The 21,398-nt window shown below is 44.3% G+C and overlaps 1 protein-coding gene across 4 annotated transcripts in view; it reads right to left on the bottom strand.

Moving 5' to 3' along the window:
- Window positions 1–3,744: 3,744 nt before the first annotated feature.
- The window catches only part of TRIP4 (thyroid hormone receptor interactor 4), a 48,037-nt gene continuing 30,383 nt past the window's right edge, over window positions 3,745–21,398 (bottom strand). For 2 of the 4 annotated variants that reach the window (XR_008794270.1, XM_056128100.1), the window contains one exon: window positions 3,745–4,050. Coding sequence is in view for 2 of the 4 variants with exons in the window: in XM_056128100.1 (XP_055984075.1) it covers window positions 4,006–4,050 (45 nt within the window). In the remaining 2 variants the exon portion in view is untranslated. Of the gene's footprint in view, window positions 4,051–9,780; window positions 9,884–21,398 lie in introns of those variants that run through there. The other 2 variants (XM_056128099.1, XR_008794269.1) reach the window with 2 other exon arrangements.

Below are 21,398 nucleotides of genomic sequence, written 5' to 3'. Positions count from 1 at the left end.
AGTAAAGTGAAGTTAGCTGCTCTTTTTTTTTTCTTTTTGAGTCACACCCGGCAATGCACAGGGGTCATTCCTGGCTCTGCACTCAGGAATTACCCCTGACGGTGCTCAGGGGACCATATGAGATGCTGGGAATCGAACCTGGGTCGGCCGCATGCAAAGCAAACGCCTTACCCGCTGTGCTATCGCTCCAGCCCCCAGCTGATCTCTTTAGTTTAATAAACGCTTCTCTTTTTCTGGTCTTTTCTACAATCTTCTTGATCCTGGTTAGTGGCCCTAGTAAATGCATTAAAAGTTACTAAGCTTAAAAAAATCCACAGAAATAGTCTTTACTGTAGGCTGTAGTTAAAATGATGAGATTAAGGTTTATAGCTCATTAAAAAATTACTTATAAATTATATGTAAAAATCATCCTTTTGTTTGGCTTTTTTTGGTCACACCTGGTGATATTCAAGGGTTACTTACACCTGGTTCCTGGCAGTACTAAGGGGTCCATAAGGGATGTAGGGGATCAAACCAGGGTTGGCCAAGTGCAAGGCAAAACTCCCTCCCCGCTGTACTATCGCTCGAGCCCCTAAAAATAATCTTTGAAGCCTGAACTTTTTGGATTTGGAGAGATAGTATAGTGGGGTAGGGCAAGTGCCTTTCATATGGCTGACCTGTGTTCAATGCCTGGCACCCGCAATGGTCCCAAGAGCACCAGGAGTGAGCCCTGAGTGCAGAGCTAAGAGTAAACCCTGAGCACTGCTGGGTGTGGCCCAGAAAGCAAAAAAGTAACTTTTCATACCTGTTGGGGAGGTGGGGAGGGCTAGGGGAATGGATTTATGTAAACTCACAGCTTAAAAGGAGATAGGGAACTCTTAAATTCTTAGTTCAACAAGCATAGCAAGCAAAAATGAGAGAAAAAAAGGGGGGGAATACAACTACCACTTACTCTATTCCATTCCAAACATGACTGCAAAATGAAAGTAGCCTTGATCCTGACAGGGCAGGATTCCAGTTTCATATCTATCTTACTCTACACTATAATTAAGGCCAATTCTAGCCCGTAAAAGAAAACCAAACTGAAAACATAAGAATTGTTTAGGCACTATACAAATTTAGGGCCAAGGAAGCAACCTTCCAAAAGGGGTCTTTAAGCTCTGGAGGGAAACCAACTCAAATATGTAAACTTCCCTAAGCCCAGAGGAACTTCCCTGAGTTGGAGGGTCATGCTGTAAAAAGCACTGTACAGTCTATTCCTGAGCAAGTCTGTCCTTAGGCTGCTAAAAATTTCCTTGAGGTTTGAAATTATGCTATTCATCACTGGGCAATTGAAGGCATCTATCCCCAGGTCTCTCATACTCCCTGCCTCTCCCCCAGTCTCCATAAATCAAAGAGGAATCATATTATACCACTACCATGTGAACTCCAGACAGGCTTTTTGAAAAGAAATTTTCAAATTTCAAATTACTCCACCATTTACTCTTGTGGCTCCCGATGCGTATTTTGGATGCTGAGGTAGGTTCCTAAAATTATGTAATGTTCTTGTAGACTTTGTCTCAGCACAAAGATGGCTGCAGAACCCGGACTTTTGTAGCCCCTGATGTTTTCTTTGGGCATGCATACACACACTCTGTCCAGGTAGGAAATGAATTCAGACTCTTCTGGTATTCAGACTCTTCAAATAAAAAAGGCAGATATACCTTTTGTTCTCCCTAACTCTTCACTTCTTGCCCTTATTTAGATATTTAGAAAATCAGACAGGATTGGGGATGTGGCTAAGTGGTATGAGGTCCTGGGTTTGATCACCACAAGAAAGAAGAAAGATGAGGCCAAAGAGATAGTACAGCAGGTAAGTCACTTGCCTTGCATACAGCAGATCTGGGTTCAATCCCAGGCACCTAATAACATTCCCTCAGCCATACCAGAAGTGATTCCTGAGCACAGAGCCAGGTGTGGCCTCAAACCAAAAAATGGAAAATAGGGCTAGGGCCATAGTACAGCAGGGAGGGTGTTTGCATGCGGCTGACCTAGGTTCGATCCCCAGCAGTTCTCTAAGCACCACCAGAAGCATTTCCTGAGTGCAGAGACAGGAGTAGTCCCTGAGCATTGCCAAGTATGACCCAAAAAGTGTGGGGGGGGAGGGGAAAAAAAGCAAAAATCTGTCCCAGCACAAAACTCAGCGGTTGCTACTGCTTGTTGCTTGTTAAACTCTTCATTGCATAGCTAACTTGATGGGGCTTCGTTAATAACCCTGTATAAGGTCAACAGGAGGCTAGAAAGAAACTTTTTTCCTAAAGAGGGGCCTTTAGTTGTCCTTCACACTTCCTACACAGAAGTTAAACAGGGAAAGTGAATACTGCATGCTTGTATCAGTAAAGAATTAGGTGGGTTTCCCCTGGGAATCCAGAGTGATCAGGTCCTGAAAAACTAGTGCCTAGAGCAATGCAACAAGAAGGGTTCACAGCTGAGTGAACATCAATGCATAATGAGTGCAATTAAGCTCATTGTGCATTTCAATGGAAATAAACGCTGAATATGAAGGATTAAAGAAAGGGGAAATTAATCTTTTTCATAACACAGGGTACTTTTTTTTCCTTCTCTCCCTCATGCTTTCTTTTTAAGCACACAACTGCTGGAGAGAATCCAGCTTCCAGTTTGGTGATGCTGACTTATAAAAATCAGAACATTGCACATTTAAGATCATGAATTTCCTGAGTATGTGGCATCTCACATTTTGACAGCTCTCCTGACAGCTCTCCTGAACAGCCTCAGGAAAAAACTGAGTGGGGTCAAAATGGCTTGTAAAAAATCTCACTTCAAACCAACCTCTTGCTTCCCAAATCTCAGTGTTTCCTGGGCTGTGGATGGTTTAAAGAGTTTGATTTAGGGATCTGGGGAATTTGGATACTTTTCCTAAAGGGATTTTATTCTCCAGTTTTTCTAGTTCTCCTAGCTAAGTGATGCTTTTGCAACAGTAGCAAAATCAAAAGAACCAATTCATGTTGTCTAATGTCCTAACCTCCCAAACCAAAATGAGTAAGAAGCAGCACCTCTTCAGGTTAATGTATGTCTGCCAATGAAAATTACTCAGGTGTTGTATAGTCCGCTTTCTGTTTTTTTTTTTCCCCTTTTCTCAGGTTACTCAGCTTTTCAAGACTGTTGACATCAAGAGGTGCTGGACAGGGCCAGGAAAAGAGATGGTTCAACAGGCTCAGCTCAGGCTCTGCAAGTAGGAGGCATGTTTGATCCCTGGCACTGTGTAGAGCTCTGAGCATTGCCAGGTTTAAAACTCAAGTACAGTGCCAGGAATAGCCCCTGAGTGCTTGTTGGAGTTGGCCACAAAACAAAACACAAGGATATGTGGAACTAGAGCAGAAAACTTGCTGAAAATATTTTTTTTTTTAGTACAGGTTTCTATTAAATAATTTGTCAAACACCCTAATACTCTATCAGGCTATCACTTTGGGTTTGTGTTTGCTTGTTTGTTTTCTGGACCACCCCTGGTAGTGCTCAGAGCTTATTCCTGGCTCAAGAACTCTTAAATGAGGTTCAGGGAACCATATGGAATGCCTAGAATTGAACCCAGGTTAGCCTTGCGCAAGGCAAATATGTTCCCTACCTTTTGCTCCAGCCCCATGCTATCACTTTGAAAAAGGACTTTTCAATTTTCCTAACTACAAATCCAAGCCTTAGAGAGGAAAGTAATTTGCAATTGGTTCCTTTTCCTTTTAATACCGTTCTAAGAAAAATGGCAAAGACCTAGAAGTTTTAAAACAGGTCTTTATAAATAAAGTATTCAAAGATTTTTGATCTTCTTCACAAAGTTAAGAATCCCACTCCATAAGAAAAATATACAGATTTTGGTAAGAGTTAAAATTCTGAGAGATTTAAGACTGACACCAAGCCTTTAGATTTCTACTGTTTCAATTCCAAAGGACCAGTGGATAGCAACTTCAGTACACAAAACTCCACACAGCTGTACAGTCCCTTTTCTCCTGGGTCAGAAGGCTTTATTCTGCTTCATTAACCCCTTCTTTGCTCCTTGATGGATCTTGGAATCCAGTTTCCCTGAAAGAGAGAAAAAGAACTCTCATTACTTTTTAAATTTGCAATGCAAATTTTTCATGGCCTGCCAGATCTTTTGGTTAATATGTTCCTGTCACATTCAATTGAGTGGCTTTGGGACTCAAGACAATTTCATTCTGCAGGAACAGAGGCAACAGGGACACACAAACACACATGCCCATGTCCTGGCACTCACTGGTCTAGAGAAGCAAAGATGTTGATTCTGTAGAGGGAAAAAAAAAATCGCATTCTCCAGGGCATTCGACTCCAAGGCCAGTGTTTAAAAGAATACACACAGGGGCTGGAGAGATAGCACAGAGATAGCACACAGGGTGTTTGCCTTGCACACGGCTGACCCGGGTTCGATTCCCAGCATCCCATACGGTCCCCTGAGCACCGCCAGGAGTAACTCCTGAGTGCAGAGCCAGGAGTCTGTGCATCACCGGGTGTGACCCAAAAAACAAAAAGAAAAAAAACAAAAAACAAAAAAGAATACACACATACACTCAGGCAAGGGGCTTCTCACAAAGGAAACCCATTTCTTTGGCCTGTTCACTGAGCATAGTGCGTGAAGCTTCTGCAGTGAGGAAAGTGGTTCGCCTCAACCCTCTGAGGCCTCCACCTCCCTGAGACTACTGATCTGAAACAGTGCATACTTGGCTGTAAAAGGGCCCCTGTCACCAGCTCAGAGGAACAAGGGTCATAGGTTGTATGAGTCCAGTATTAAAGTTAGAAACATGCACTCCTCTGCTCCCCACTGACCCTAAGGAGCAGCCTTTCATTGATATGGTTGCTGCCCTCTGACCTCTCCACATTCTGCAGAGAGAGCTACAGCAGGAGTTCTAGGAGCCACCATCATATCCTGAATAGAATCTTCAACAGGTTCCCTCCTGTCTGCCTGGCCAGAGATGAGAACCTGAATGTTGTTTCCTCCCACAAAAAAGGCACGTTGAAAGGCAAGAGTACAGTGGGTGAGGTGCTTGCCTTGCATGTGGCCAACCCAAGGTCAATCCCCAGCATCCTATACGGCTCCCAGAGCCCAGCCAGGAGTGATGCTTGAGCACAGAACCAGGAGTAAGTCCTGAGCACTGCATTTTTGGGTGTGGCTCCAAAAGAAAAACAAATTCATGTAGAGACAACACCGAAATGAAGCATGAAAACAAATAGCTCATTTCGGTTTCAGCCTGAGAAGCAAGGATAAAGAGAGCAAGGAGCCTCCCTCAGAGACAGTGACTGTGCCGAGGTTTGTTTCTCCCTTTTAGCCTCTAGAAAGCACACCTACCTTTTCTGGGCTTCCTCAGAAATGGTCAGTGCCACCCCAAATATATGCTGCTGGTTAGAACTCAGAGGATTCCCAGGGAAGAATTCTCTGATTCCCAAGGTGGTCAGACTGGAAATTCAAAAGTGTGCCAGCAGGCGGGCTAAGTGTGTTCAAAGCAGGTATGCCTTTGTATCCCTAATACCACCACAGCGATTGCCAAGCAATTGGCAGTCAATAAATCTTTTCAGCAAATAAATTATAACAAAGAAGGTAAACACTACACACTTCAAAACTTTTACATTACAGGGGCTCCTCCTTAACCCAAAATAGAAGTGCTCAGAAACATGAGTGACCAGTTAATGACTACAGAGAAGTATTCCATTTCATTCAGCTTTTCAGGACAAGCTGCTACAGCATTGATAAGACCCACATTTCAGTTTCGGCCTCACGGTGAGACTCTGAGGAGGTCACCTCATCATTCTTGCCTTCAACTTTTCCAATGCTAACAGGGAGCTGGTACTGAAGGCCCCTTCAAGCTTTTATACTGTGCCCCACAAAGAAAATGTAAAGTTGAATGATTTATTTCTGAGACAATCTGATAAAATGGCAAGTGTAAGAAATCTGAAGGGAAAAAGACTTGAACAAAACTTTTTCTGATTATGTTTACTTAAATTGTACAATAAGTAAAGGAAAATAAAATCCTACTAAGCTGTGGTGAGGAGTCATTGCCTGGTTAGTTTACACACTACCTTGTTAGTATACACATATTGTCAAGCAAATGACAAACTGAAATAATCATGCTAAAATGCTTTATAAACTCAAAGTCTGCTGGAGAGACAGAACAGCAGGTAAGGTGTTTCCTTTGCACATGGTTGACCCAAGTTCAATCCCTGACACCATAACCATATTTGGTCCCCCAAATCCTGCCACGTGTAATCCTTGAGCACAGAGCCAGAAGTAAGCCCTGAGCACCTCTGAGTATGAACCCCCATTCCCCAACCCCTCTCCCCCCCACACACACACACACAAAGGACTACTGGAGCTGGAGCAGTAGTACCACGGAGAGGGCACTTTCCTTGCACATGGCTGACCAGGTTCAAAATCCAGTACCTATATGGTCCCCTGAGTCCGCCAGGATTGATCCCTGAGTGCACAGCGAGGAGTAAACCCTGAGTAACACCAGAAATGGCCCCCCCAAAAAAAATGACTACCTTCTTCATACTCTCAAAGTTTAAAAATTCCAAGAGTAATTTTCAGAAGACTCCAGTCAGACAGTGAGAGCCTTCAATGAGACTGACTGACGTAAATTCAATCCATTGGAACAAAGTACTCAGTGGTGGGTAATCTCTGGCTTTAATGGAAAACTAATAAGAAAAAGAAGACAAAGGGAGAGGATTTCCAGGACATTCCCAAGGACTCAGAAGTTTCTTTTGATCTGCAGACTGGCTAAGAAAACCACGTATGGGGCCAGTGAGATAGTCAACCCTGGTTTGATCCCTGGCAACATATGGTCCCCTGAGCACCGCCTGGGATCACTCCTGAGCACAGAACTGGCAGTAACTCCTGAATACTGCCAGATGTGCCTCCCCCAAAAGGAGATGATGTTGCAAGTAATCACATGACTACCAATACTAATTCATGGTCAATAAAGGCAAGAGACTGGAGCTTTCTGCATGATGAATCTGCCATGGTTACATGCAGATCCCCAAAATTTTGAGTTATAGTTTAGCCTAGTCTTTAAGACCTTTGACCTGGACATCCAACTATAGTAAAACAAATTACTCTTTTTCAGGGGGGAGGGGAGGTTTGAGCCATCTATGGTGGTGCTCAGGGAACCACGTGGTATACAGGCCGTTAACATGTGAAGTATATGCTTAATCCCTCTGGCCCACAGTACTCTTATTTGGGATCGGGAGCAGAGGAGAGGACAAGGGTTTTTTGACCATGTCCAAGGGTGCTCAGGAGTGACTAAACCTGGGAGCTTGGGGGACCCTATGGGGTGATAGGGACTGAACCACAGAGAATTTCATCCAAGTTCATTCAAACATCTTGCCTCCTATACTATCTCTCCAGCACTAATATACACAATATTTTTACAGTTAGTACACAGTGTTATTAATATAACTACATCCTTTTTACTCTGGGGGTGGGGGGTACGGGCAATGCTCCAGGGTTACACCATGGTCAGGGGGACCAAATGGGATGCTTGGGACAAGCCAGCCATGTGCAAGGCAAAAATTCTACCTGCTGTACTATTGCCTCTGTCCTTAAAACCACATCTTTAATGATGGTGCAAAAAAGAAAATCAAATGTATGTGCAACAGATAAGCAAGAAAGTAAAACAGGAAAAAAAAAGGCTTTGTCATCAGTTGATATAATTCTCATAGGGATTTTCACATGCTTTACATAAGACTAAGGTACTATATGTATGAATTTATAGTGCATCTAATTTAAAGTAAAAGATACCCTTTATCTCTTGGAGGAGTCAATCTATATACTCACTCACTCCTTCACTTTTCCTAATTTGAGCAGACAGGTAAGTGATATATTACACATTTCTCTTTTTGGAATTATATTATTATTATTATTATTATTATTTCTTTTTGGATCACAGCCGGTAATGCCTAGGGGTTACTCCTGGTTCATACACTCAGGAATTACTTCTGGCCATGCTCAGGCAACCATATGGGATGCTGGGAATAGAATCTGGGTGGGCCGTATGCAAGGCAAATGCCCTACCCTCTGTTAAGTTGTAGGTTACACAAGCTCAAGTCTGTATATCCAAAACTGTATTGAAAGTTACTTTATGATACACACATACAACACATGATACAATATGTAAGTCAGTTATATTCTGAAAGCTCATTTGCAAATCAGAGGTTTGGAATTTGGAATACACAAACTAACAGAACTATTTCATAAAAGGTTCCATTAAGAACAGCTCAGCCCTTCCAGAACACCTCACAAAGTGGCTAGGTCCCTAAGCTACTACACAAAACAAATTTATTTCTTTTTTATTTCATTTTTGTGCTATGCCCGGCAGTACTCAGGGCTTACTCCTGGCTCAGGAATCACTTCTAGTAAGGGCAGAGAACAATATGGGATGCTTGGAACTGAACTTGAGTCAGCGCTCTACCTACTGTACTATCTAAAAAAAAAAAAAAAAAATTGGGGATGGGGGTCCCCCACCTAGTTGATGCTCAGGGGTTACTCCTGTCTCAGCACTCAGGAATCACTCCTGGGGTGTGAAGGATTGAGCATTGTGCAAGGCAAGCACCTTGCCCACTGTATTATCACTCCAACTCTTTTACAGAACAAAAGTAAAAAACATTTAAGCCACTGATCTGTACATGGAAAACTAATATTAGTAATTACAATGAAACTTAAATCCTTCATTTAACAGTGTCTCTAGGAGAAAATATAAAGCATTTCAAATTTTGAGTCAAATATGTATTTTCCCCAGAGATTTTTTGTCAGAGCAATCTTAGTATTGTGCGCAGGGTGCTTGTCTTGCAGGTAACAACCCAGATTTAATCCCTGATACCACATAGGGCCCCTAATCCCAGCTAGGAGTGATCCCTGAACACAGAATGAGGAGTAAACCCTGAGTACCATCAAGTTGTGGCTCTCAAAAAATAAATAAATAAATAAGGAGCCAGAGATACTATAGCAGGTATAGTGCTTGTCTTGCATGCACCTGATTGAACCTGGGCTCAATCCCTGGGACCTCATATGGCGCCCTAAGCAGCACCAGGAGTGAGCCCTGAGTGCAAAACCAGGAATAAACTCTGAGCACCACCAAGTGTGGCTCAAAAACAGAAACAACAGCAAAAACAAAAAACCCACATAAAACCATGCTTAAAAAAAGTCTTAAGGTCAGAAAGAGTAGCAAAATGAGCACATACTTTCCATGCAGATGACCAGAGTACTGCATGATCCCCTGGGCGCCAGGAGCAACACTGGATCACAGAGCAGTGAGTAGCTCCTGTGTACCACCAGGTGTGGCCCCAAAACAAAACTAACCAAAAAAAAAAAAAGGCTGAGGAACAATATCAATGCTGTTGTTGGCAACACCTTAATACTGCCTGAAGGAGTATGGTCACAGGGTCACAGGGGAGCAAAATACCACCTCCTCCCAGGTCCAAGGGATTGTATCCAGGGTCTCATACTCTACCACTAAGCAACATCCTTTTATCCAAAATAGAATCTTTTGGCTTAGAAAAAGATTTCAAATGTAATGGGGTTCTAAACGAAAGCTGATGTGACTCATTAACATTTCAATAATTGTTATTCCAGGTACACATTGAAAAAGCTATATTAGTTAATTTAACATTATAGTCACTGGTAAACATAATCATTTAATCTTCCAATACTTAAGATGCCACAGAACAGGGTAAAATGAGAATTTTCTTAAAAAGTGAGATGATCAGACTAAAAGAAAAAATGTTAGTTCTTCAAAATTTATGACTTACAGATTTTTGGATTTCCTTTAATAGGAAACTTCACAATCATTTCCTGGGGATTTGCACAGATGAAAACAAACGGAGAATCTGATTCTTGACTCATGTCTGGATACTATGAAAGAGAAAAATAAGAAATTCAGGCTAGTTGGAGCAATTTTTGAATTTTGAGATCAAATGCTTTCCCAGGTCTGACCTCAACATTCTGGTGATAGCCCTCTCCATTTCAATCAGATAAAGAATGAACTCAACAAGCAAAAACAAACCTTCCAATGTCCTCCAGGCCCAGTGATTGTTTTTGTCTCTCCATGGTATTGAGAACTGAACCCAGGGTCTCACACTTAAAAAGGCTAAAGCTCTACCACTGAGCCATGGTGTTGGCCCAAGCACATCCTGGTCTTCCATAGTCTATTGCCAACCATTTCCCTTTCGATCATGAGAACAGTTTCCTAGGAGAGGTGTGTCTGACATCTTGGAAGAACCAGATCCTGGGGCTGCTGAGATAGGCCAGCATATAAGGCACCTGCTTTGAATGTGGGTGTACCCTGCTTGACCAGAGTTCGATCCCTGGCACTCCATATGGTCACCCAAGCCCTACCAGGAGTGATCCCTGATCCCTGAGCCAGGGGGAAACCCTGAGCACCCAACATGTGGCCCCCAACCAAAAGACAAAACAAAGACTGCTTTGGAAACTCTTTCAGAAATATTTAACAGAGGCCTTCACTAATAAAAAGGAAAATGACTAATTCTGAAAGATATGCCCATGCAAATGCTGTCTTGCTGGATGCATTCAAGACTCCTGAGGTTGTGAAGGTAACTGGTAGAGCAATTCTGAAAATTACACAGAATCCTTTGGTTCCCTATCACACACAAAAATCCGAATACTTAAAGGGCTTTTATTCTTCCTGCAAAGACAGACGCAAAAGTTCCTTAGTGAGGTGCTGGAGCATCGTATAGCGGGTACAGTGTTTGCCTTGCACGCGGCTGACCGGGTTCCAACTCTGGCATCCCATATGGTTCCCCCAAGCACCACTAGGAGTGATTCCTGAGTGCAGAGCCAGGAGTAAGCCCTGAGCGCCACTAAGTGTGACCCCCCCCCGCAAAAAAAAAGAAGTTCCTGGGGTTGAAGTGATAGCACAACAGTTAGAACGTTTGCCTTACACGCGGCAGACCTGGGTTCAATCTCCAGCATCCCATATGGTCCTCAAGCACTGCCAGGAGTAATTCCTGAGTGCATGAGCCAGGAGTAACCCCTGTGCAACACCAGGTGTGACCCAAAAAGAAAAAAAAAAAAGAAGTTCCTTAGTGAGACGAAGCTAGCCACAACAATTAACCATTTAACTACCTTGCAGCTAGCATTAAGTATCGTCGATCTATACCCTGCTGATAGGATGTTTCATTCTTCTGGTTGCAAGGATATGTAACTGGGCCTAACTAACAAATACGCTCGTAGGATACTAAAAAAAGGTGGACATCACTACTGGAAAAGCCTTTCTCCAAGTAACTGTCATCAAAATAAAATGAGTTTCACTAGCTTAAATGTGTCCTCAAAGACCTCAGATATTGTACAGCAGGTAGGGCACTTGCCTTGCACACAGCTCACCTGGGTTTGATCCCCAGATACAGTCTCCTGAGCCTGCCAGGAGTGACCCCGGGCATAGAGCCAAAAGTAAGCCTTGATCACCAAGCCAGAAGCAAGCCCTGGGCACTACCAGAAGAGGTCCCCAAACCATAAATAAAGTGCCCAGTCTGCTAAAGATATAAGGCTTGCCAGGAGAAATGGAGATTTCAGGGGTTTTTGTTTTTTCTAAAAAAAGGAAATTTCTGTCATTCGTGGCAGCACAAACTGTAAGGCGTCTTTCTGGAGCCTTGTCCGAGGCAGCTGAGTTTGCTGTGGCCAACACAGGAGGGAGGAATGGCAGCGTGTGGTGCTTGGCATCAAGAATCGGCAACATTCAGCTATCCCAGGCAGGGTCCGAATGTCTGTGGTAGAAAATAAAGACTAAAGGGGGAAGGGGAAACCCTTTTCATGCCTTATCCCCATATTTCCTTAGAACACAAAAAGAGCTGGGCTGGAGCAACAATACAGTGTCACGTTGCTTGACATGATAGACCTGGGGTTGATCACTGGCACCACAGATGCTCCCCCAGGAAGCCTGCTAGGAATGATTCCTGAATGCAGAGGAGGAATAATCCCTGTATGTAGCTGAGTGTGACTGCAACCCGCCCTGTCTCCCCCACCCCCTCCCGAGAGAGAGAGAGAGAGAGAGAGAGAGAGAGAAAGAGAGAGAGAGAGAGAGAGTTCAAGGAAAAGCGAGGTCCAGCTCTTACTGTGGAAGTGCTTTGGCTGCTGTCAACATGCGGAACCTCATTCTACAGGGGCCAGAGCAGCAGCCACCAAATGACTGTCTCTCTTCTTTTAGCAGAACCCTCTGCCAAGACGCTGTGGCTCTGTCCTTCCTTCCCAAATTGGGAGTTTTCCAGTCATTCTTGCCTCAATTTACATTCTCTTGCTACTGATCAAGCCACAATGATGCTGAAATGTGGAAATAAATTTGCTTTGTTCTGATTTTTGTGTCACACCTGGAAGTGCTCAGGGTTTACTCTTGAAGGGGCTCAGGAGATGATCTGGGGTGCCAGGGATCTAACCAAAGTCAGCTGCATGCAAGGCAAGTGCCTGGAGCCCTGTATTATCTCTCTCTCTGGTTCCACAAATATGGTTTTGATTTTCAAATGACTGGAATACTGGGCTGAAAGATCGATTAGACCAACTGCTTGGTTTGGGGCCATACCAGTGGTATTCAGGGCTCCTCCTGGCTCTGAGCAGGGGACCATTCTGTACCAGGGATTGAATTAGGATCAGCCTCATGCAAGGCAAGTATCTTACTTCCTAAACTAAGATATAGTACAAGAATACTACAGGTACTACTCCAGTCTGGTACTCCTTTTTTTTTTCTTTTGCTTTTTGGGTCACACTCAATGATGCACAGGAATTACTCCTGGCGGTGCTCGGGGGACCATATGGGATGCTGGAAATCAAACCCAGGTTGGCCACGTGCAGGCAAATGCCCTACTCGCTGTGCTATTGCTCCAGCCCCCCAGTCTGGTACTCTTAACTCCCCTCTGCCTCCTTCTTTGCTTTAGGGCTACACTATTGGCCTGGTGGTATGTGCAGTACTACTGTCATGTGCAGTGCCAGGCATCAAACTGGGATTGGCTGTGTGTAGGATAAGTGCCTCACTGCTGCCACCCCTGCCCATATCTCTCCCACCATCTTCCATCAACAAATACCATCATGAGGGGTAGGGCAGAGGATAGAACAGTACAGCAGGATAGTACCAAAAAAAAAAAAAAAAAGGAAACCCCAAATATCACCATCAAGTATATTACTTATTTAAATTATTTGGGCTTCCTGTATTACAATTTTTTTTTGTTTTTGTTTTTCCCATGCTCAGGGCTACTTCCAGATCTGTGCGACCATCATGGGGGTGGGGTAGAGGATAGAACAGTACAACAGGATAGTACAAAAGAAAAAAACAAAAACAAAAACAAAACACCCAAAATATCACCATCAAGTATACTATTTATTTAAATTACTTAGACCTCCTGTATTACGATAAAGATTCCACAGGGCAGGATTTTGTTTTATTCTGGGCCACATCTGGTGATGCTCAGGGCTTACTCCTGGCTCTGTGCTCAGGGATCGCTCCTGGTAGGGCTTGGGAACCATAATGGATGCTGGGGATCTAACGCAGGTCAATGAAACTATAGCTCCAGCCCTGGGCAGGGTTTTTTGTTTTTGTTTTTCTTCCCATGCTCAGCGGATACTTCCAGGTTTGTGCTTGGGGGATGCTGCCAATGGTGCTCAGAGGACCATAAACATAAACCATGCCTGTTTCGGGCATGTTAAGTATGAACTAGCTCTCCTATGTCTCGAATTTTATGTTTCCTCCTCAACACCAAGAATTGTGCCTAGCACACAGTGGGCAAATGATAGATATATGTTCAATGAAAAGACAGCAAATTTGAGAAACTGGACGAGGGGAGTGGGGGGGAGAAAGAGAGGAGAGAAGGGGCGAAGAAGAGAGAGGATAAAGAGGGAGAGGGAGAGGGAGGAGGAGGGAGGGAGAGGGAAGGAGGGAGGGGGAGAGAGAGAGAGAGAGAGAGAGAGAGAGAGAGAGAGAGAGAGAACACTCCACAGGCTCAAGCACAAGCTCATATACAGGAAGTTCAGGTTGAGTCTCTGGTACTGTGTGGGCTTCTGGGCAGAACCAATAGCGACTCCTGAGCATAGAGCTAGGAAAAGCCCTGGAGCACAGCCAAGTTTGGCTCCCAAGCCAAATCCCCCACATCCCCCGCCATTTTACCAAATTTAACACAGAGGTTATCTTAATCATGCTAAAAACATGCAGGGAACTAGACACTCAAAGGACTAGAACTGGGAAAAAGCAGGTGTATCCCTGTAATCTGTTATCCCTCAAGCTAAATTGAAACGTTCATGTCATGGCAAGCGACCAATAAGGTCTTATGTTTAATAAAAACTATCCATATATATTAACAATATTAACAGAGTAAAGAATTGTCAAATGAGAAAAAATTGGAAAAATGATAGATAAATGAAACTTTAGAACCAGTGGTTTTAAAACATTCAAACCCCATAATAAAGATAAACAATAAAATCAACCCTCCCAAAGGAGTTGAATCTGAGTTTATGTAAGTATCCTTTTTCCCAGCCTTTATCAGAGGAAAGTAAAAAGTTCAAGAAAAAGACAATGACTAAAAATGCTTAGAAGGACTAGGAAAGTGTTTGCACCAGGAGTATTAAGTTTCAAGGTAAAATATATTAAAGCAGGGGCTGGAGTGACAGCACAACAGATAGGGTGTTTGCCTTGCACACGGCCGACCCGGGTTCGATCCCCATCATCCCATATGGTCTCCCCTGAGCACCACCAGGAGTAATTCCTGAGCGCAGTGCCAGGAGTAACCCCTGAATATCACTGGGTGTGACCCAAAAAAGAAAACAAACAAACAAAACATATATCAAAGTCATCTTGATAAAATTCAGAACCTTCAAAAAGGTTCTACTGCCAACAGAGTGCACTCTGGACACATAACAAGTCAGAGATGTTACAAGAGAGGGAGCTCAGGGCTAAGTCAAAGGCCTGGGACTGACCCAGAGCAAAAGAGAATGAAGGAAGAGAAGGGAATCTCTGGTTCACAAAAAACAGACATGGAGCAGGCTAGGAAAAGCATGCAATTTTCACTTTTACCTGTCTTCAGATAAAAGTGATGAAGAACAGTCAAAAGTAATGAAGGAACTCATTGGCAAAGAGAATATATTTGCTGTTGTTTTCTTAGTTTGTATTCTGGGGGCTAAGACCAGACATGAACTCAGGCTTGAACATCTAGTTAGCTGGAAACCAACTCCAAGAAGATGAAGTGATACTACTCAGAAAAGGATGTTGTGATAAAAAGGCCACAGCACACAGAGCCAAAGCAGCATATCTTCAACTTTTCTTTATGAGTTCTCATTAGTCTTTTCCTTCAAAGCAATGCCAGGTGTTCACAGGATAACTAACACAGGAGAGTTAGGCCCTACTTTACTGCAAAGTGAAAGTTTTCTTCCTTCAGAGGGACATACTGACCATGATACGCTAGCCAGAAGACTACTAGATTTTTGTGGGGGAAGGGGAAGCACACCTGGCGATGGTCAGGACTTACTCCTGGTTTTTTGCACTCAGGGATCACTCCTGGCGACTCAAAGGACCTTATGTGATACCAGGGATCAAACTTGGTTTGGTCATGTACAAGGCAATTGCCCTACCCACTGCACTACCTCTCCAGCCCTGACTATTTGATATTTAAAAGGAAAATATTTTAAACTGTCCAGTGATAGTATGGAGAGATATCAAGAGGCAGAGAACAGGCTTTGCATGTGAGGTCAGGGTACCCTCCCCAGCAGGCCAGGGGCCCCCGCACTGCCAAGAGTGGCACCTCCAACATTTTTTTTGTATTTATTTTCTGGTTTTTGGGTCATACCTGGCTCTATTCCAAGCCATATTCTTGGCTATGTGCTGGGATCACTCCTGGTGGGATAGAGGGACCATCTGGGATGCCAGAGATTGAACCCAAGTCAGCTGCATGCAATACAACCGCCCTCCCATCTGTAGCATCGCTCTGGCCTCCCAATATGTTTTAATTAAAAGATAAACCATCCAAGTTAAAATTCATAGATAAGTTATTTGTATAGTGATCACAGCTGACAGAACATCTCTCCTTTAGTGCCACAATAATGTTCCCATTGTAACTTGCTCAGTCATTCCTTTATAGGGAAGGCAGTTTACTGAGAATCTACAGCTCTTTTATTTTAAAAACCCACAGTCCTGGGGCTGGAGAGGTAGTTAAAGCACAAGGTCTGGTCTCTAGCAGCCCTGGAAGCGAGGCCTCCGGGTGTCTGAGCGAGCCATCACTGGAACCACCTTGTCCTCCTTGTGGGGGCTCTTGCACTGAATTGCTGGGAGGCGCCCTCTTGTGAGATCAACCTCCAAATAAATAAATGATTACCTGAAAATAAAATTATCTTCTTTCCTTACCTTCTGAACTCATGGCCCACCCACCTGTCCAAACCAGAAGTCCAAGTTTATTCTACACTTTTCTGTTTCACCCTTTATATCCAAATTAGATCACTGAGACCCATGGGCTTTACCTCATAAACATTTAAACAACTATTCTGGGGGCCAGAAAGGTGGCTCAAGGGACCTGAGCACCTGCCTTGCATTGCTGGAGCCCCACGTTCGATGCCCAGTACCTCACTACTGTACCCTGAGCATCACAGCTTTGCTGTATTGGGCATAATTCCAACAATCATCTCTCCTGTTTTTTCTAACTCAAGAGCACTATGCAGGTCTGCAACATGCCTCATACGGTCAATTTCTTTTCTTTTTTTTTGGGGGGGAGCATTGTGGGGGCAGATGTGTCTATGCTCAGGGCTTACTTCTGACTTTGTGCTCAGGAATTACTCCTGGTGGGTTGTGGGGGACCATGTGGAGTGTTGGGCATTGAATCCAGGATGGCCACATGCAAGGCTGGCCGCATGCAAGGCAAGCACCCTATGGGGATGTATTATCTCTCCAGTCCCCTCACATGGACAATTTATTAAACCACCTCTGTTTTTAGGGTTGCTCCATTCTGTCCATCCTTCCGACTGCTATCAGGACTGTCTTCCAGAAATGTTTTCATCTCAGGGACTGAAGAAACAGAATAGGCAGGGCGCTTGCTTTGCATGTAGCTACCTGTGTTCTACCCCATGTGGTCCACCAAGCCCTGCCAGGAGTGATCCCTGAGCTTAAAGTTGGATGTAAGCCCTGAGCATAGCCAGGTGTGAGCCAAAACAAAAAAGAAAAAGAAAAAAGCTAAAGAGAAATGTTCATCTTAGCTGATCACTTTAACATCTGCCTCCAGGATTCAGTCCAAATTCCTTTACACAGCAGTCCAGAGAGAGCACAGCAGAAGATTTTTGCTTTTTATCAGCCGATCTGGGTTTAATCCCCATATGGTCCCCTAAGCATCATCAGGAGTGATGCCTGAGCACAGAGCCAGAGCTAAGCCCTGAGCACAGGTGGGTGTGGCCCCAGAACCAATTTTTTTTTTATAAAGGATGATTACATTAAAGATATAAAATATATTAAATGTTACATGAAGGAATTTGTTGTTTTTTGGTTATGTCACGCCACTTGAGACATAAAGGTAATTGAGATACAGATGGTACTTATTTGAAACTATATGTCAACATACCCAAAATTGTCCCCAAAGTAAAAATAGAAAAGAGTCAAAGTGTGAACAGCACCTAGTCCAGCTGTTGTCTCTGTCTGATGCCAGGATAGACTCCCAAGGAGAAGCAGGCTCTCTCCCACTAAGCACATCCTGGGCCCCTTTCAGCTATTTGTCTTTATCATCACCGTCAACATCAGGGTGTTTTTAAACAACACCTGATGGTACTCAGGGGTTATTCCTGCCTTGTGTTCAGGGATCACACGAGCAGGAGTTGGGGGACCAGATGGGATGCCGGATATTGAAATGGGGTCAGCTGTGTGCAAGGCAAGCACCTTACCTGCCGGCCTATCTCTCCAGCTCCTCTTCATTGGGTTTTGGTTTCTGGCAATGCTCAGGGGTCCCTCCTGGCAGTGCTGGGGGTACTAAGGGGGGTTGAGGATCAAACCAGCATCAGCCACATGTGAGGCAAATGCCTTAATCTCTGTATTCTCATTCTCTCTCCAGCCCTGAATTATTTTAAAGGATGAAAGCCGGGGGTATGAGGGTGGGAGGGTGAGGAAGAAACTGTCCTAGTATACAGGGCTCGGAGATACAGGATGGTAAATTGTGAAAGATATAAATTCTGCTACTTTCCAGAATTAATTTTTGGGTTAAACCCAGAGATGCTCGGGGTCAGTGCCAGCATGGTGCTCAGGAACCATGCCATGCTGGAGACCCAGCCGAGGCCTGCTGCATACACATCAGGAGCTCCAGCCTGTCAGGCATCTCCCTTTTCACCCCCAAGAATCTTCCTTGTCCTGTGAGATAACTCAGAGGGCTGGATCACTTGCTTTGTAACTAACAAACTATAATGTAACTAACCTGTGATACATCTGAGCACTGCCTGGTGCCCCCAACCACTGTGAGCTGGAGATCCCCCCCCCCCACACACACACACACCCATCCCGGCAGCACTAGGTATGAGCCAAACACAAAGCAAGAGAAACAAGAAGCCTCCTGAGCGAGCACTCTCTGCCTCCCCAGTGGAGCTTGGCTGGGAGTCAGAGTCCCTCCCTCCTGGGTTTCTTTGTTCACAGAGTTTCAAAGATTAGATTTTTCTCCCCTGTCTCCTCCAATAGACTTAAAAGATCCAGATGAAATAGATTATCTCATTAAAATGCTGCACCCTAGGCTGGAGAGATAGCACAGCAGTATGGCACTTGTTTTGCCTGGGATTGACCACAGTTTGATCCCAGGTACAACATGGTCCCCAAGAGCCATCAGGTCTGAGCACAAGCTGGGAATAAGCCCTGAACACTGATGGGTATGGCCCCCAAAGCCCAAAATAAAATCCAGAAAAATGCTGGACCCTTAAGTTTTTAGCATAGTGTTTGGCACATGATAGATGGTCACTAAATCCTTGCTGAATATACATGGTTAAATAACATTCTGAGCAATAAAATCTAAAATTAGGTGATAATCTGCCACTTGGTTCATACAGGAGACTGGGTAAGAAGCCAAGAAGCCTAGACATGAAGAAAACAGCAAGACTACATCAAATTCCTTCTAGATAGAATTGAACTTTTTCTCTCGGTCTAGGAAGAATCAGTCAAAGTGTAGGTGGCACATTCTACTTACATCGAATTGCTGGCCTCGATCCTCCTGGTCTATTTCCACTGAAACTATTAACCCAGAGCAGTTGTTTATTTTATTTTTACGTGGGGGAGGGGGCATACCCGGCGATGTTCAAGTGTTAACTCCTAACTCTGCACTCAGGAATTACTCCTGACAGGGCTTGGCGGACCATATGGGATGCTGGGCATTGAACCCAAGTTGGCTATGTGCAAAGCAAGAGCCCTCCCAACTGCACTATCACCCCGCTGCCCCTCCTCCAAGCAGACTTCTTTTAAGCAATTCTACCCTAGGAAACAACAGTCGTCTCACAATTCCCTCCTTCAGTTTCTTCCCCATTACTACCAAACTTGTTTTGTCAAGCAAAATACTCCTTCCCCACCCCACACTGATCACCAAAAGTCTTATTTCTGTAAACCTGCCATTCAAAGCTCTCCATGTCTGACCTCTACATAGTCTTCCATCCCTGTATGCCGTCTATTCCTCTTGACTCACACCTTTTTCTCAACTAACTGATTTGTTATTATCCCCCTGTAGGCCTGTAATGGTCCATCTCTTCACATTACTCATTCTCCTTACAGGGGCTGGAGAGAGAGTACAGGGTTTAAGGCACTTGTCCCGCACACAGTTGACCTGGGTTCCATCCCTAGTGTCACATATGGTCCCCTGAACTCTACCAGGAATGAGCACAATGCTAGTATTAAATTCTGTACTGTCAAGGGCGGCCCAACCCCGGGTCCCTGCCAAAAAAAAAAAAAAAAAACCCAAACCAATGTTTTGTGGGCCCCACCCAGTGGTGCTCAGACCCCACTGCTTAGGGGACCTGTAGTGGCAGGGATTGAACTTGAGCCTCTTGCATTGCGGTCTGTTGAGTTTTATCTCCAGTCAGAAGAATTATGTAAGTGTACAGGAAAGTGGTGGGCACAGCGGGTAGGGTGTTTGCCTTGCACAAAGCCAACCCGGGTCGATTCCTCCATCCCTCTCAGAGAGCCAGCAAGCTCTCCGTGGCATGTTAGATAAGCCAAAAACAGTAACAAGTCTCACGATGGAGATGTCGCTGGTGCCTGCTCCAGCAAATTGATGAACAACTGGAGGACAGTGCTACAGAAAGGTGGTAGTAACTCTTCTCTCTTCAGAAACTGTTCTACTGAAAGCATGATGTTCCCTGAATTGTTACAGAAAATGTACATAAGGACCAGGAGTTAGTTTAAAGGGTGAAGCACAAGCTTTGCATTTAGAAGCCCCAGGTTTGATCCTGGTACTTGAATGATCCCTCAGGCCCAAACCTGGGCAAACATGAAGACAAAGTACCTCTGGGTGTCGCCCAAACACAAAAGCGAAAAACAGAAAAAGGTGCATGACTCTTCCTTAAACCATGAAGGTACCCAGGATACAAACAGCTCTAGAGACGGTCTGTTCTGGGGTTAAGGTGTTTGCCTTGCCATGGCCAATGCTGTATCCCAGCATCACAAAGCATCCCCTGAGCACCATGAGAAGTGATCCCTGAGCACAGAGTCTAGGTTAAGCTCTAGAAAGCAAATACAAAAAAAAATCTGATCTAGAAACATTAAGTGATCTAAATATCCCTGTCTCAAGCTGAGCTGTGATTTTACTTTGTGTCTTTTTTCATTTTTTTCCCCAAAGAGGTCATACCTGGCAGTGCTGGGGGCAGGAGGGCATATGGTACCAGGGATCATACTCAGGCAGGTGTTCTGCCCCTGACCTGCATGTTTCTGCAAAACCAATGAGGGCAGAATGACTGGCTACAGACATCCACTCCCCTGTGCTTCGTCTCAGGCACAGCCCTCACAAGCCCTGAGGAATGTACATTTTAGGGGTTACAAATTGGCAGATTTTATTAGCACAACAGAAAGGACACTTTCACATTCTTCAAAAGAGAATTTGGGGTGAATCTCTCAAGTCTATGGCTGGCTTAAATACTGACCCAACCTTCCTTCCTCTCTCCCTCTGTTCTCTCATTTCTTACTTCTCATACTTACTGACAAAAGAAGCCCATGAATTCCAGACATGAAGTGGTATTTGCAATCCTCCTGTATACCAGAGACACTCTCACCAGAAGGGGAAAAGGCAATGCAACGCTCTTCCTCCACTGGGCGAATGCAGTTCTACTGCTAAGATCAATTAGAACTGCTTCAGAGAATTCCTCAACGATGGGGTCTGGACTACTATAAAAGCCATAAAATCGAATGGACGAAAGAATCAGTAAGCTAGCAGGGGAGGAAGAG

This window comes from Sorex fumeus, unplaced genomic scaffold (genome assembly GCF_029834395.1).
Source record: "Sorex fumeus unplaced genomic scaffold, SorFum_2.1 ptg000063l, whole genome shotgun sequence".
NCBI lineage: Eukaryota > Metazoa > Chordata > Mammalia > Eulipotyphla > Soricidae > Sorex > Sorex fumeus.
This window is presented reverse-complemented; position numbering and strand designations above follow the sequence as displayed.